The 12,950-nt window shown below is 54.1% G+C and overlaps 1 protein-coding gene across 5 annotated transcripts in view; it reads right to left on the reverse strand.

Moving 5' to 3' along the window:
• Positions 1–1,127: 1,127 nt before the first annotated feature.
• The window catches only part of CHST15 (carbohydrate sulfotransferase 15), an 83,833-nt gene continuing 72,010 nt past the window's right edge, over positions 1,128–12,950 (reverse strand). For all 5 annotated transcript variants that reach the window (XM_068548718.1, XM_068548719.1, XM_068548722.1 and 2 more), the window contains exons 6-8: positions 11,052–11,208; positions 5,285–5,432; positions 1,128–3,553 (exon numbers count right to left, since the gene is read on the reverse strand). In XM_068548718.1, coding sequence (XP_068404819.1) covers positions 3,363–3,553; positions 5,285–5,432; positions 11,052–11,208 — 496 coding nt within the window. In that variant the 3' untranslated portion in view covers positions 1,128–3,362. The remainder of the gene's footprint in view (positions 3,554–5,284; positions 5,433–11,051; positions 11,209–12,950) is intronic.

The following is a 12,950-nucleotide window of genomic DNA, read 5'->3' on the forward strand; positions in this document are numbered from 1 at the left end:
TGCAGCTGCCGCGGGACCCTAACATCGCTCCCCGGGCTGCTCTGCAGGCAGCCCTGCCAGGTGAAGCTCTGGGAAAGTGATGTCTTCCTAGAATCTCAACAGGATCTGCCCACAGGGTGAGGGTTCTGGAGCAACAGAAAAATACCCGCCCCCACATGAGGCCTCTCACTGCTGGACGAGGCCCAAGTTCCTCCCCCCGCCCCATGGCCTTTGCTTCAATTCCCAAACGGAGTCACGTGGGGAGAGGTCATTCCGAGGGGAGGTTTACACGAACACGGAGATGATCGTCAGAATGTTCCCTGAGAGCTGGTTCCCGAGTCGGGGCGGGAAGTGGTCCCGCAGCAGACAGGGTTTTGGACAGGCCCCAGGGGAGGGAGTTGTGCCATCAGCCCTCCAGACTCACCCGTCGGTCCCGACCCCCATCTCCCACCGGCCGCTTCTCCTCACGGGCACAGCATCTTCCTTGCTGAGTGAAGCCGTCCCTGGCTTTGCCATCAAGAGCTGGGGTCCTCCTCCTTTCCAGGCCTGGACTCGCCAGCCCCTCTTCCCCCAGCACACAACCGTTGGGGGGCAGTGCTAGGGAGACGCTCGCCCAGGGTGAGTCTTTCCAGAATTCGGGGACCAATCCAGGCTCCCCGCTGCCCCCAGGATGGCCCAGGCTTCCAGAGCCCCGAACTTGAGAGGACCTCCTCTCTCAGGCTTGCCCTGGCTGCACATGGGGGCCTTGAGTGTCCAGTGACAATGCCACGCACCCAGTGACACCAGGGGTCTCAAACTCGCAGCCCCCAGGGGCCAGGCAGGCCCCGGGAATGAGGGAAGCAGCCTGCTGGGGGCAGCAGGACCTGCGGTCACCCAACCATCAAATCTAAATGTCTGAAGATGATGTTAGGCCCGTCTGTGGGTAGGGCTGGCCCTCGCCGCCCTGACTCACACCCCTGGCTGGCCTCACGTGGGAGTCCCTGGTAACGTCTGACCTGCCTGCTCTTCTCTCTCGCATCGTCACCACGTGCGGCAGGTCCCGTGCATACCGGGTGCACATCACACGCAGGTGAGACACAGAACTACCCCCGTGGTTCATTCACGCACAGTGGACACGGTGGAAAACCTCCCACAAGAGCTCTGACGGCTTATGAGGAAGGGCATGCGCCCCCAGGTCCCAGTCACAGGGGTCCACATTTAATTATGTTCAATATTAATAAAAGTACAGCATAACAGTGGTTCATTAACATACCTTACGCGACTAAGGGAGTACAATTTAATACAACCCGACGCACAGCTTTGGGGACACAAAGGAACTTCCAGACCGGGTCGTGAGAAATCCTCCATTTCGCTTTGGTTTGGGATGACAGGCTCGAGGACCACGGCTCAAAAGGGCAGCTGTGCTGTCACCAAGAGTGGGGCCTCGAGTGAGAGAGAGCAGAGGAAAGCAAAGGAACAGACAGACAGCCCTTTGGAGAAAGGCCCCTGGAGACACCGGGTCTGCACGGCGCTGATCGACACCGAGGGATCACCTATAAAAAGATTTGTATAATAAACCAAATAATATTGGAAATAAGACGTTCAGTAATACTTCTGTAAGAAGCAGAATTACGCTACATGTCGTTCACATGCACAGGGGTGCGTAAGAAAAGTCCTTGTAATTACAGTTGGGGCCGAAGAGCAAAAATACGGGCTGAAAGTGACAAGCGAACTGAAAGAAATCCACGAAGGGGTGTGTCCAGAGCGGAGAAAGCTGATCAGCAACAGAACTGAAGGGAACCCACTCAGAGACGCACACACACACCCCCACGCACACCGCACCTGCACTGCAAATAAATACACACGCACGTGCAAGCGACATCCCCTACGGCACCTTGTGCTCAGGCCAGGTTTGCCTGCTGGCTGCTGCTCCGAGTGCCACCAGGACAGAAACGGGGGCCTGTCCCCGAAAGCGGGTGTTCAGGCCCATGGAGCCTTCACAGCAGAAACCGCCCGGCCGTGCCATTCAGAGCCCTCCACACGCCTTCAAATGGGCCGAGCATCCCATCTCCAATGGCACTAGGGCTGGACAGCTCAGCAAATCCTCACTCCCAAGAGTGGCGGCTGGGTGTGTAGGCATTTGCACTCTCTCACTGGTGTGCATCCGGCACCTCGACTTGGAGAGCTCTGATTCGCAGAAGCTTCCCTTGACAACCACGTGCAAAGCCTGGCTGGGGTCCCGCCTGGGGCTGTGTGCAACGACTATGTTCGATCTTTCCCGTCACCTCCAAGTAACAGCAAGACCTTCAGCCCATCCAACAGTAAACCAGGCTGCCAAGTGGCCCAGAAAGTTCTGTCAAGGACACAGCTCCCAGCATTCTCGTTCCAAATCCCAGCACAGCATGTCCGGCCCAGGCATAGCTCATGTGCTGGGCTTCTGAATCAGAAAAGAGCATCCTGCAGTTCGTTGAGTGAGGAAGGACCTCTGGCCACACATGGCGGAGAATGTGATAACAAGTTCACTTGGGAGGAAGGCAGAGCAACGGAGCCTGTCGCACCCGGTACTAAAAACCTCAAACGGCTGCAGTTCTCTGAGGACCTCAGATGCACGGCGAGGGCCAAGATGCCCAGATTTTCCATCAGTTCCTTCGAGGTGCTCAGTCTGGCATTAACAGCAAAAATTTCCCTTCCGATTTCAAACTGAAGTTATATTCCAATTAGAAACTGAAAAAACCCTTGAGAAAACATCTAAAGGGGCAGAAAAGAAAGCTCCAGCCAGTGAAATGTAGAAAGTGGTTAGTTTTAAATGCGCCCGTTTTCTGTTAAACATAAGTGAAGTCCACAAGGACAGAAGGGGAGGAGGTCCGAGACACGAAAGTGCTACCAAAAATCGACTTGTGTCTTTTTTCTCGTCAACAGTGAAGTTAACAGGGTTTAAGTCTGAAGAGACGGAAGGGCTGACTTTGGGGTAAAAGGGAAAAAAAAAATGAGAGCCTCCATTCTCCGTCAACATGAGGTTAGTGATCTAAACAGAGGGTTTCGAAGCTGAATGTGTAGTGTACGTCTGGCCAGCCCCGGGGCAGGACCTCCACCCAGAACTGTCAAAGCCCAGACTCCACGCTTCCCTCCCGGCACCCAGCCCAGCGCCCGCCGGCCTCATCCCGGACCCCAGCCACTCTCGGAGCAGAAGGGGACCCTTTTCCAAGTGGAATTTCCAACAGCCTCCATCCGAGGCTCGGTGAAGGGTCCATCGCCGGGCTGTTTAACATCACAAAGGAAATTCTGAACTGGCTTCCATAAACGTGGGCCTGGGGAGGGGTTTTCTCCAGGCTCTGAGCGAAAGGGTTCCCCACCAAGAGAGATTTTCAAAGCATGGAAATCATGGCGGCAGCGGGAACCCGGCCTCACGTCTTCTTCCACAGGAAGGCCTCGTCGGCGAGGACCTGCGCCAGCCGGGCGTTGAAAGGCCCGTAGAAGTCCCGCAGGAGCCTCTGTGTGACCGGCCACATGGGCCCCAGGTTCCGGTCCTCGGGACGCCGCGCGTTGGAGGCGGGGCTCTTGGTCATCAAGGCCTCTTGTTTCTCACTTAGGGGCCCTGGAACACAAAGGAAAGAGCCTATGAGGCAGGAGGCAAAAGAAACTTTGAGAAAATCCCAGCCGTGCTTCCTGTTGAGACAGGAGTTTCCCGTAAGAATGTGTTTGGAGGTTCAAATTCTTTGGCTGGATCCATTTCTGAGTTGCTGAGGGTGGAAGGTGGAAATTCCAGTGTGAAAGAGCAGAGATTCTGTGGTCCGGTGTGTCACCCCACCCTTGGAAGCAAGGCTGGGACTCTGGGGCGCAGTTTCATTTCCAACTGCCCGTAAACGGGAGCCAGCCTGCCCTTGGGTAACTGTGTGACCCGCCACACACAGTCCCTGCATGTAGCCTCTCCCGCTCACCAGCCACTGGAAGTCTGCCCCCGCTGCTTCTACTTCAGGCCGATGCAAAGGGCCTCGTGATGGGGCCACATTTCACCCTGTGTGTCGTGCTGTGAAGTGGCCATGGGGGGAGGGTAGAGGCCACCTGTGCCCAAAAAACCCCCACTGGCTGAACCTCCACCTGCAGCAGGCATATCCATGGGGAGAGGCCGGGAACGGGCCAGCTGGTGCTGCCCCCTGAGGCTGCCACCTCCACCCTCAGCCCTCGGGACCGCAAGCCTCTCACTGGCTTAACCCCCAGGACCACTGCTCAGGCCTCTGTGCCCCGGGCTCTCGGGATCAGCCTGAAGTCATGAGCCCATGCAGAGAAAAACTACATCCCAGTGTCCTCGGGTTACGTGACAGGGAAGGAACAGAACTGGCCTTACTGTCCATCTCAGGGATTAAAGACAAGCTCATGAATGTGACAGAGTCTACAGGTGGCCAAATCAAAGAAAAATGGTTCTAGGCCTTAAAAGGAAAAAGTAATCACACTCCATCACATTACAAGCTCTCCAAGAAAAGGAAAAAGAAAATCAAATGACAAAAGGGGCCCGAGTCCCAGTGGCGGGCAAACAGATTTCAGGAAAAGTTCAATTAACAAAATTCCCAGGCAAGCTCATGAGACAGGGCCGCGGGGGGCATCTGGGGAGGAATGTGCCGTATGCTCCAGCCTCTCCAGCGGTCCTGGGTGCCGTCCACGGGGAAGCACTCTGCACCCGTGTACCCGCCTCTACCAGGCGTCACCGTGGCCAGCGACTTGGCCTGCTGCCGCAAAGTGCCACTCGGGACTCTGGGGGACGGTCTCCTCTGGCTGGGGGCAGGCTCCCCTCCCCAGAGGCCCAGGAGCCCAAACCCAGCCACATGGCTCTGCCTCCGGGGGTTCCCAGCAAAGCTGAGACAAGCATGGACCTGTCCATCCCCTCCTCCAGGCCCTGAGGCCTCTGCAAGACGGTCCCAGACGCCCAGAAACCCTGTCCATCCTCAAGGCGCAGCTCACACCCTCCCTTCCAGGATCGCTTCAGCGGCTGGGACCCCAAGTCACGTGTACGGACCCAGCGTGAGATCGCTAACCTCCCCCACGTCACTCTACCAGTGACTCGGTTATTCGAGCCTCGGCTTCCCCCTCTCCCTCCAGTGAGGGAGCTCCCAGACGGGAGCCCACCTCTTCCTCCCCAGAGACGGCTCCCCACGCCACGCGCAAGGCCCCGCGTGCACGTGGTGCTTGACAAACAGGTACTAACTGGCCTCCCGGCTCAGCCCACCCTGCTCGGCTCAGGGGTCTGCGTGGGACGCGGGGAGCGCCTCACAGAGCCGGTGTCCTCGGAGCTCGCGCCCTGCTCCGTGGGCCTCCAGTGCGACATTCATACCGAGGCTGAGAAACTGGAAGACCCTGTGCATGGTGTACTTGACGTTAGAGGCGTGGTCTTCCAGGCGGAGAATGAGGAACTGTTCTTTATTAAAGACCGTGAGCCAGTCCAGAAGGTACACGGCGTACAGCCCGACCTGCAGCCTCACCTAGGACCGAAGAAGGCAGGCGTTAGTTCAGGGGTAATTCCTCCGACGCCGAAGGCGCTTTTCCAAACGCATTACACACGTCATTATAAACCAACAGTGAAGAGTCGTCCCAGCGAACAACCGCCTTCAGAAATTGGATTTTAAACGCCACGGGTTCCTGCTTCTCCATGCTGGGTTTGGTGCTCCCCGCACAAAGGATTCCCACCCTCAGGGTCCCATGTCATCCTCAGGTCAACCCTGTAGGTAGCTCCACACCACTTCATAGTGAGGAGTGGGGAGAAGGGAGAGGCCAAGGTCACACCCACCGATGGCGCGAATGTTCTTTGCACATATCCCGGCTGCCTCAGCTCCTACGCCCAGCGCACCACAGCCGTCAGAAACAGTGGCAAATGCTCCAGCGACAAGCCCCGAGAGGGAACAGCTAAGTACCCGGCGCCACATGGACGCCCACGACCTTGAGTGTGTGAGCACACCCCAGTATAAGCAGAGCCGTACGAAGCCATCCCTTCCCACCTACACGTCGGGGTCCTCGTCCTCCTCCTGTGCCTACTCTCATGCCAAACTGCAAGCATGTGCGGTGAGGCACTAACCTGACCACAGAGAGGTCTGGCCTTTGTCCTCGGCTCCTGGAAGGTGATCTCTAGGCCACCTGGAATGTCCTGCCTGGTAAGAGTATCTTGCTTGCCTGGGGGGGGTCTGGCCACTGGACAGTCTAACAGTGTGGGTTATGATGGGGGCTTTGGGCCACACAGTACCGGCCTGACCTCCAGGAGGGGCTGGACAGCAGTAAAGGTCGGTCAGGCAGGGCGTACGTGAGGGAGCCTCAAGAAGTGCTTGGGACACCAAAGGCTTGGGCGGGCTTCCCTGGTTGGCCACATTCTGCGTGTGTCATCACATGTGCTTCCTCCCTTGGCGGATGTTAGTCTGTGTCGCTTCCCTGTTGTAAACCGCAACCATGAGTGTAACAAACATCAGCGTGTCCTGTGATTCCTTCTAGTGAATTACTGAACCCGACAGTGGTTTGGGGGACTCCACCCAACTTGCACATGGCGTCAGACGGAAGAGCGGTCTTGGGGACTGCCCCCTCTAACTTCAAAGTGGGCTCTAAACTCTTGGCGAGGCTCCAAAAAAGAAGAGGCCCTTCCCCTTGTGCTCTGAGGCCCCCCTTCTCCAGCCCTCCCACCCCTGCCCCTACCCACCGCGTCCTCTGGGACCCCACTCCGTGTCCTGCCTCTGGCTCTGCCTCGCTGTGGTCTTCCCAATTGCTTCTCATTTGCCCCCGTCTCGTCTCTGTTCAGGCCACATCAGCGCCTGCCTGGCACTGTCACAGCCCCCTGACTGGCGCTCCCACCTCTAGCCTCTGAGCGTGAGCTTCCCACGCCACTGCCTGGCCTCGCCTGGCTCTCCGCATGGGGCAAGTCCTTGGTCTGACTGGACTCCCGGCCCACCCCTCCCAGCACCCAGTCTCAGTTCCTGCAGCCAACACTTTCACATCCTACTTCCTCTCCTTCCCAGCTCGACCTTGAGCTCCTCCAGGGCGGGGACCAGGCTCTTCCATCACCCCAGCCGCAAGTGGCCTGCGCCCAGGCACTCACACTGAACGCGGTGGCAACAATAAGACGGTGAAACGCCTGACAAAATAGGTACAGACACTAGTTTCATCTCTCGCTACTCTCTCTCCATTTCATTGTTTTTCTAATTGTGTGGGAGGCGGTGGAGGAAGAAAAGCAATTAGAGGGGAGAAGCTGCCTCCAAAATTCATTAGCTGCCTACAGCCCTCAGGTTGTCACTACCTTAGACTCCAGCTCAGGAAAAGACGTCAAGCTGAACCAGAGCTAAAGAGAAAATGAGCACGTGCCAGCCTCAGAAATAAATACACGAGTCGCCTCCAACACAGACAACCCGCTATGAGAACGTCTCCTTGTTAAGTCATCGAGAGCTTTTCGGTTCTTTGTCAGGCTCCCAGGCCGGCCCCTCCCAGGGAGGACCAGCCTGATGAGCTTTATATCTTCCAGGGAACCCGCCTTTGCTACTCAGAACCTTCTAGAAGGAAAGGAGCTGGCAGTTTGCGGCAGGATGAGGGTGATTTAAGTAGCTGCAGCAGTCCCTGCACCTGTCCACGGGTGACAGTATTTCCCTGAAACGTGTCTGTGTCTTCGTGGGGAGAGCCCCCTCCACTGGCCCAGGCCTCCAGCATCTGAGTCTTCCTTCCCAGGACGGCTGGTCCGGCAGCGGAGGGGCCGTTGGGGGCAGGCAGGGAACAACCCTGGGGGCTCTGCAGGGGAAGAGAGGGGGGGAAGCCTCCCCTGGCCCCCTGAACACTCCATCTTCTGGCTCACTCCAACCCCCAGCCCCCTTACCAGTTAAGGGAAGCGCCGCTCACCTCGAGTGACAGTTTCCTGTGGGCACAGCATCTCTACTAACAAACCTAAGACAGGCCCGCTCAACACCTTTTCCGCACCCTTCCCCAGTATCGGCCAGAGAATCAAAATGGAATGAACATAAAAAGGTTATTTAGGGGAAGTGCCTGATACATTTAAAATTTTAAAACACCAGAGCGGAGAGAAGCCTTTGAGGTTAACCTGCTTCAGCTGGCTCTTGATGGAAAAACCAACCGAGGCCCAGGGAGTGCGGGGTCCTGCCTGCCCAGGGTCAGCGGAGAAGACCCTCCAGAGCCTGGTCCTGAAGCCAGGTACTTGCGCCTGGGGCCTGTCCCCCCCATGCTGGGAAACAGCTGAGGAGCCAGTGCAGGGTCTCCCCTGGCAGGCACATGCCGAACCTCTTTAGTCCCCATTAGGGATTTGGTTGGAACTCTCTACCCAGCCTCTCCACTAGTTTCACAAACTCCCCATTCATTCATTCATTCATTCATTCTGCAAATAATCTAGTGCATCCTGCACGCCAGGTACCCTGCTAAGCAATGGAGAAACATTGCTATATAACAGACGTGGCCCCTGGCCACGTGGCGCTTGTCATCTAGTGGAGACAGAGCTAAAATGGTGAAGAAACAATTATCTATAATCGCCAGTTGTGACACATGCTGTGGGGAAACGAATAGTGTGGAGAGAGAGAGAACAGAAGGTCAGATTAAAGCAAGACCTGAAGGATGAGGAGTCCTGCGAAAACCAGGAGAAGCACGTGCCAGGGAGGGGAGTGTGGAAGGCTCTGGAACCAGGCTTCTCCTAGCCAAGCGCACAACACACCCACCTGGAGGGCTGTTAAACAGACTGCACTGATGGGCCCACCCCCAAAGTTCCTGATTCTGGGGTCTGAGGCTCGACCTGAGAGTTTGCATTTCTGACAAGTTCTCAGGGGGGCTGATTTTCTTGGTCCAGGGAGCACACCTTGCAAAGCCCTGCTCTGAGGCGAGAGGACCTAGCAGGAGACAGCGTGGCCGGAGAGCAGCAGTGGACAGGGAGGTGGGGGAGGGGGCCTGGGGAAGGGGGACAGGGGGGCGGGGCGGGCTCGTGCGCTCGGGGGCCACAGGAAGGCAGGGAAGGTCTCAAGCGGGGTAGCGCCACGCTCCACGTACGTTTGAAAAAGATGGGCCTCCCTGCACTGTGGTTGAGCTGGGATTCACAGCTGGAGGGAAATTCGCTTCTCTCATCCCAGAAATGAAGATTCACCCTGAAGAGGAGGGTTTCCGACCGCTCTTGCCTGCCTGGCCCTTCCCACTGTGCAGGAGCTCTCCAGGGACCAAAGGGTCACGGTGATCCGCATTACATCACGGCCCCACCATCCTGTCACTGATCCTGCCCTGGGGTCTCATTCTGACCAGAGATGACTCGTCATCCTCAGCAAAACATGGAATTGAATTAAAAAGCACATGCCTCCTGCCGGTTGAAACCCTCCTTTTTAGGAGCCAGCTAGGGAAGGTGGAAATGCCATGAGTCTCATCAAAGGCCATGGGACCTGGGATTAAACCCTGAGCCTGCCCATCACAAGTTACGTGACTCTGGGTGGGAGAGTTAACCTCTGTGAGCCTCTGTGTCCTCATCTGTAACATGGGCTTGGATTTCAGGGAAACGGAGAGGATTGAACAAGATGATGCCCTGCAAGGTGCCCCTCGTCCTCTCTCTAGCAGGAAGGACAGAAGTTAATCACTGGGGACAACTCTAGACCCTGATCAGCCTGGAGACAGCACCAAAGGAGTCCACATGACAGACCTTGCTAAAACTAGCCCTTATTGACCACTGGCTCCCACATACATCTGCCTTCCCACAATTTGCCACCCTAGAAAGTCAAAGTCCTTTTCCTTTGTCTTGTCGCTTCTCTACAAATTTATGGTTCTCTTGTTAAGACGCTATATAAGCCCGAGTTCTAACCACCCATCCGAGTTACTCATCACCGGGGCTCCCGTGTATATATGTGCATGTGTGCATACGCACGTGTTAATAAACTTCTGTTTACTTTTCTCTTGTTTATCTTCCGTCAGTCTAATTTACAGGGCCCCGGTCAACGAACCTGAGATGGGTAGAGGGAAAGGATTATCTTCTCGCCCCCTACACGCGAATGAACTACCACTCTCTAACCCTTACCACAGCCTAGTAAAGCAGCGCTATTACCCCATTTTATGATGAAGCAACTGAGTCTCAGAGAAGCTAAGACAACTGCCCAGCGTCAGCTGCCCGAGTGGGAACTGAACCCACGCCACCCTCTGGCTCCAAAGGCCACTCCTTCTACCCGACACCCCCAGCCAGATTCTGTGTTGATCCTTTGTGTGTATCCTACCTGCCAAACTATAAATTCCAGCGGGACAGCCTGGAATCCCACCTACTGCCTCCGTGCATGCTGCCGGATAAGATGGCCTAGATAACGAGGAAGAGGGGGTGAAGCCTCTTGACTTTGAACCCCACCGCACCTGGGGGGTCCCAAGCCTCCACCTCAAGCAGATCTCACCACATGGTACGCTCAGCAGAGCAAGGCTGTGAACCACCCTCCGGGGCAGGTGACATATTAGCTTCACTGAAGAAGGCCTACCCACTGCGGCAAACCTGCTGAAAAGGCACTTAGGACAACCCCGGGTGCTGTGCAGCAGAAAACCATCCCTTAGCTAAACCATACTGAATTCACCATTAACAGCTGCTTTGGCATTTAAAAAAAAAAAAAAAAAAAACAGGCAAGAAACGTACAGCTATATTCCTGAAGGCGAACAAGAACAAAGAGAAAAGGGATCAATGGAAAATATCTTTCCATTAAGACCTTGGAGAAGCACTGAAAGTCACTGGTGGGTAATTTTTTAAACCAACAAAACAATCCAGCATCGGAGAGAACGCTCTTAAGACAATCAGAGAGTTGGTCTGCCAATCCTAATTGCAGGGTGTGCTTTCGGAGCCTCACTAAATAGTAATCTTCCTAAATGCGCCCTCATTCTTTCGCAGAGGGAGGAGAGAGCATTGAAACTGGGAGATCGGCGCGGGAGAAAGCAGGGAGCCAGCTGAAAGGGTCCATCAGCTTTTACAGTTTTTACATCCATGAATATTTGTTTTGCATTAGCCACCGCTCAAAGGCACGGGGAGAGGCATTTGCACATTAAAATGCTTCTCTGTTTATATGCTAAAATCCCGATGCACGATGCCCTCGCATAATAACCGCCGAGCAGCCCCTCCGCGTACGCACAGGCATGGCGTTGTTGAGAGTGTTGTTGTAGACACAGGCGCGCAGTGAATAACCCAGCACGCAAGTTTCAAACAGCTGCAGCGCTTCTGTCACTTTTTCATGGAAGTCATCTGCAGATTTATTCGAACTTGCAAAGTAGAGATAGTCTGAGTACAACCTGTGAATAAAACAAATGGGTATCTTTTACCATCGGGAATGTGAAATCTCGCCATTTGAGTGATAATGGAAATCTACAAGCGATTATATGACCTCATTTGGTTCATTAAAACACAACCATTCCTCTCGCCACCCCCCGACCCCCCCCCCCACCGGCAGAGAGCCACTTCCTACCACCCTGGACACCCTCACTCTTCCCAGAGCCACCCGCTCTCCTGGCCCCAGACAAGGCTACACTGGCCCCAGACAAGCCACCCATAGTTTCTTTTTTTGGTTCTTTCTAGGCGCCTCAGGCCGCGGTTGTTTTCACAGTAACAGTGAGCTTCGAAACACCAGATTACAAAGATCGTACAACAGCAGAGAGAGGCCGTGAAAATTTTACGTCCCCTCCGGTTCCTCTCTCATCTGCCGGCGGCAGTAATAACGGCACAGCTGTCGCTCTCCCTGTATCACAATTCCGCATGAAATTCCCAGCCCTTACCACAGACTCTGAAGGTTAAAACAAAAATTACGAAACGTATCTTTCTAGGTTGATAGGGACCTATTTTTTAACACAGTGTAAAAATACCCCCATGTACGCAGGCAGAGGCCTGTAGGCCTACACGTGTGTCCACACACACGGATCTGTTCACACAAACCCCGCCACACGTATGTAACAGTGCTTTCACGCAGGAGCAGACAGTGTCTCTCTTCGACCAAACTGTTCTCAGGTTCCTTTGAACCTTCTTCCCAACTTGGCCTTGAGTCTTAGACTTCCTTGTGGGTCTCTGTATCGCCCAATTTCAACAAGAATCCTGCTCGGTCGGTTTAGCCAAAACCCCCCTTTACCCCTGCTGTTTCTTCATAGTAACTTCCCATCCACCGACCCACATCCTCCTTGGCTATAAATTCCCACTCTTCCCATCCTCCTTGGCTATAAATTCCCACTCTTCCTTGTATTTGGAGTTGACCACAATCTCGTTCCCCTACTGCAAGACCCGACCACAGTGGTCCCTATACCTATTGCTACAGCCCTGAATAAAGTCTGCCTTACCATTCTTTAACACGAGTCAGAGTAATTTTCTTTCTTTCTTTCTTTTCCACAAATCTTCTGAAAATATATTTTACTGGACTTTCAACATTACAGATAGATACTTTCTTTCACCATGGGATAATTCTTTTCTTATATCAAATAAACAAAAAGTAAAACAAAACAAGTTACAACACTGTAATGAGCACAGCTTTGTTTTAAAGTTTTTGGCCCCAATTTCCCCTGTGGTCTCAACTTTTGATCCCCAGGCCCGCTCTCTCTCCCGTACTCTAAGTCATAGGGGGGAGGCGGTGTCTAGCACTAAATTCGTCTGTAAAACAGGAATACTAATTGTGCTTTCCTCGTGACGTATAAACAAGATAATCCATATAAATCCCAGGGGTGACCCTCGTTATCAGTTTCTTATATATCCTTCCAGAAATTTTCAGTGCACACTCAAATATATATCTGCATATTTTGTATTTTTTAAAAACATAGATGTATCAGGTCATATTGGATGGGATCAGTTAATATATCTATTATTACGGCACTCCCCTAATTATTTAATTTGGGGGAATTTTGAACATCCGTAAAAGTAGATAAGACAGTACATACACAGCAGCCCAATATAAACCTTATTGCATTGTCACCCAGTAATTTTTTCTCTTTTTTTCTTTTTTTTGGGGGGCCACGCCACATGGCCTGCGGGATGTCAGTTCCCTGACCAGGGATTG

This window comes from Eschrichtius robustus, chromosome 7 (genome assembly GCF_028021215.1).
Source record: "Eschrichtius robustus isolate mEscRob2 chromosome 7, mEscRob2.pri, whole genome shotgun sequence".
NCBI lineage: Eukaryota > Metazoa > Chordata > Mammalia > Artiodactyla > Eschrichtiidae > Eschrichtius > Eschrichtius robustus.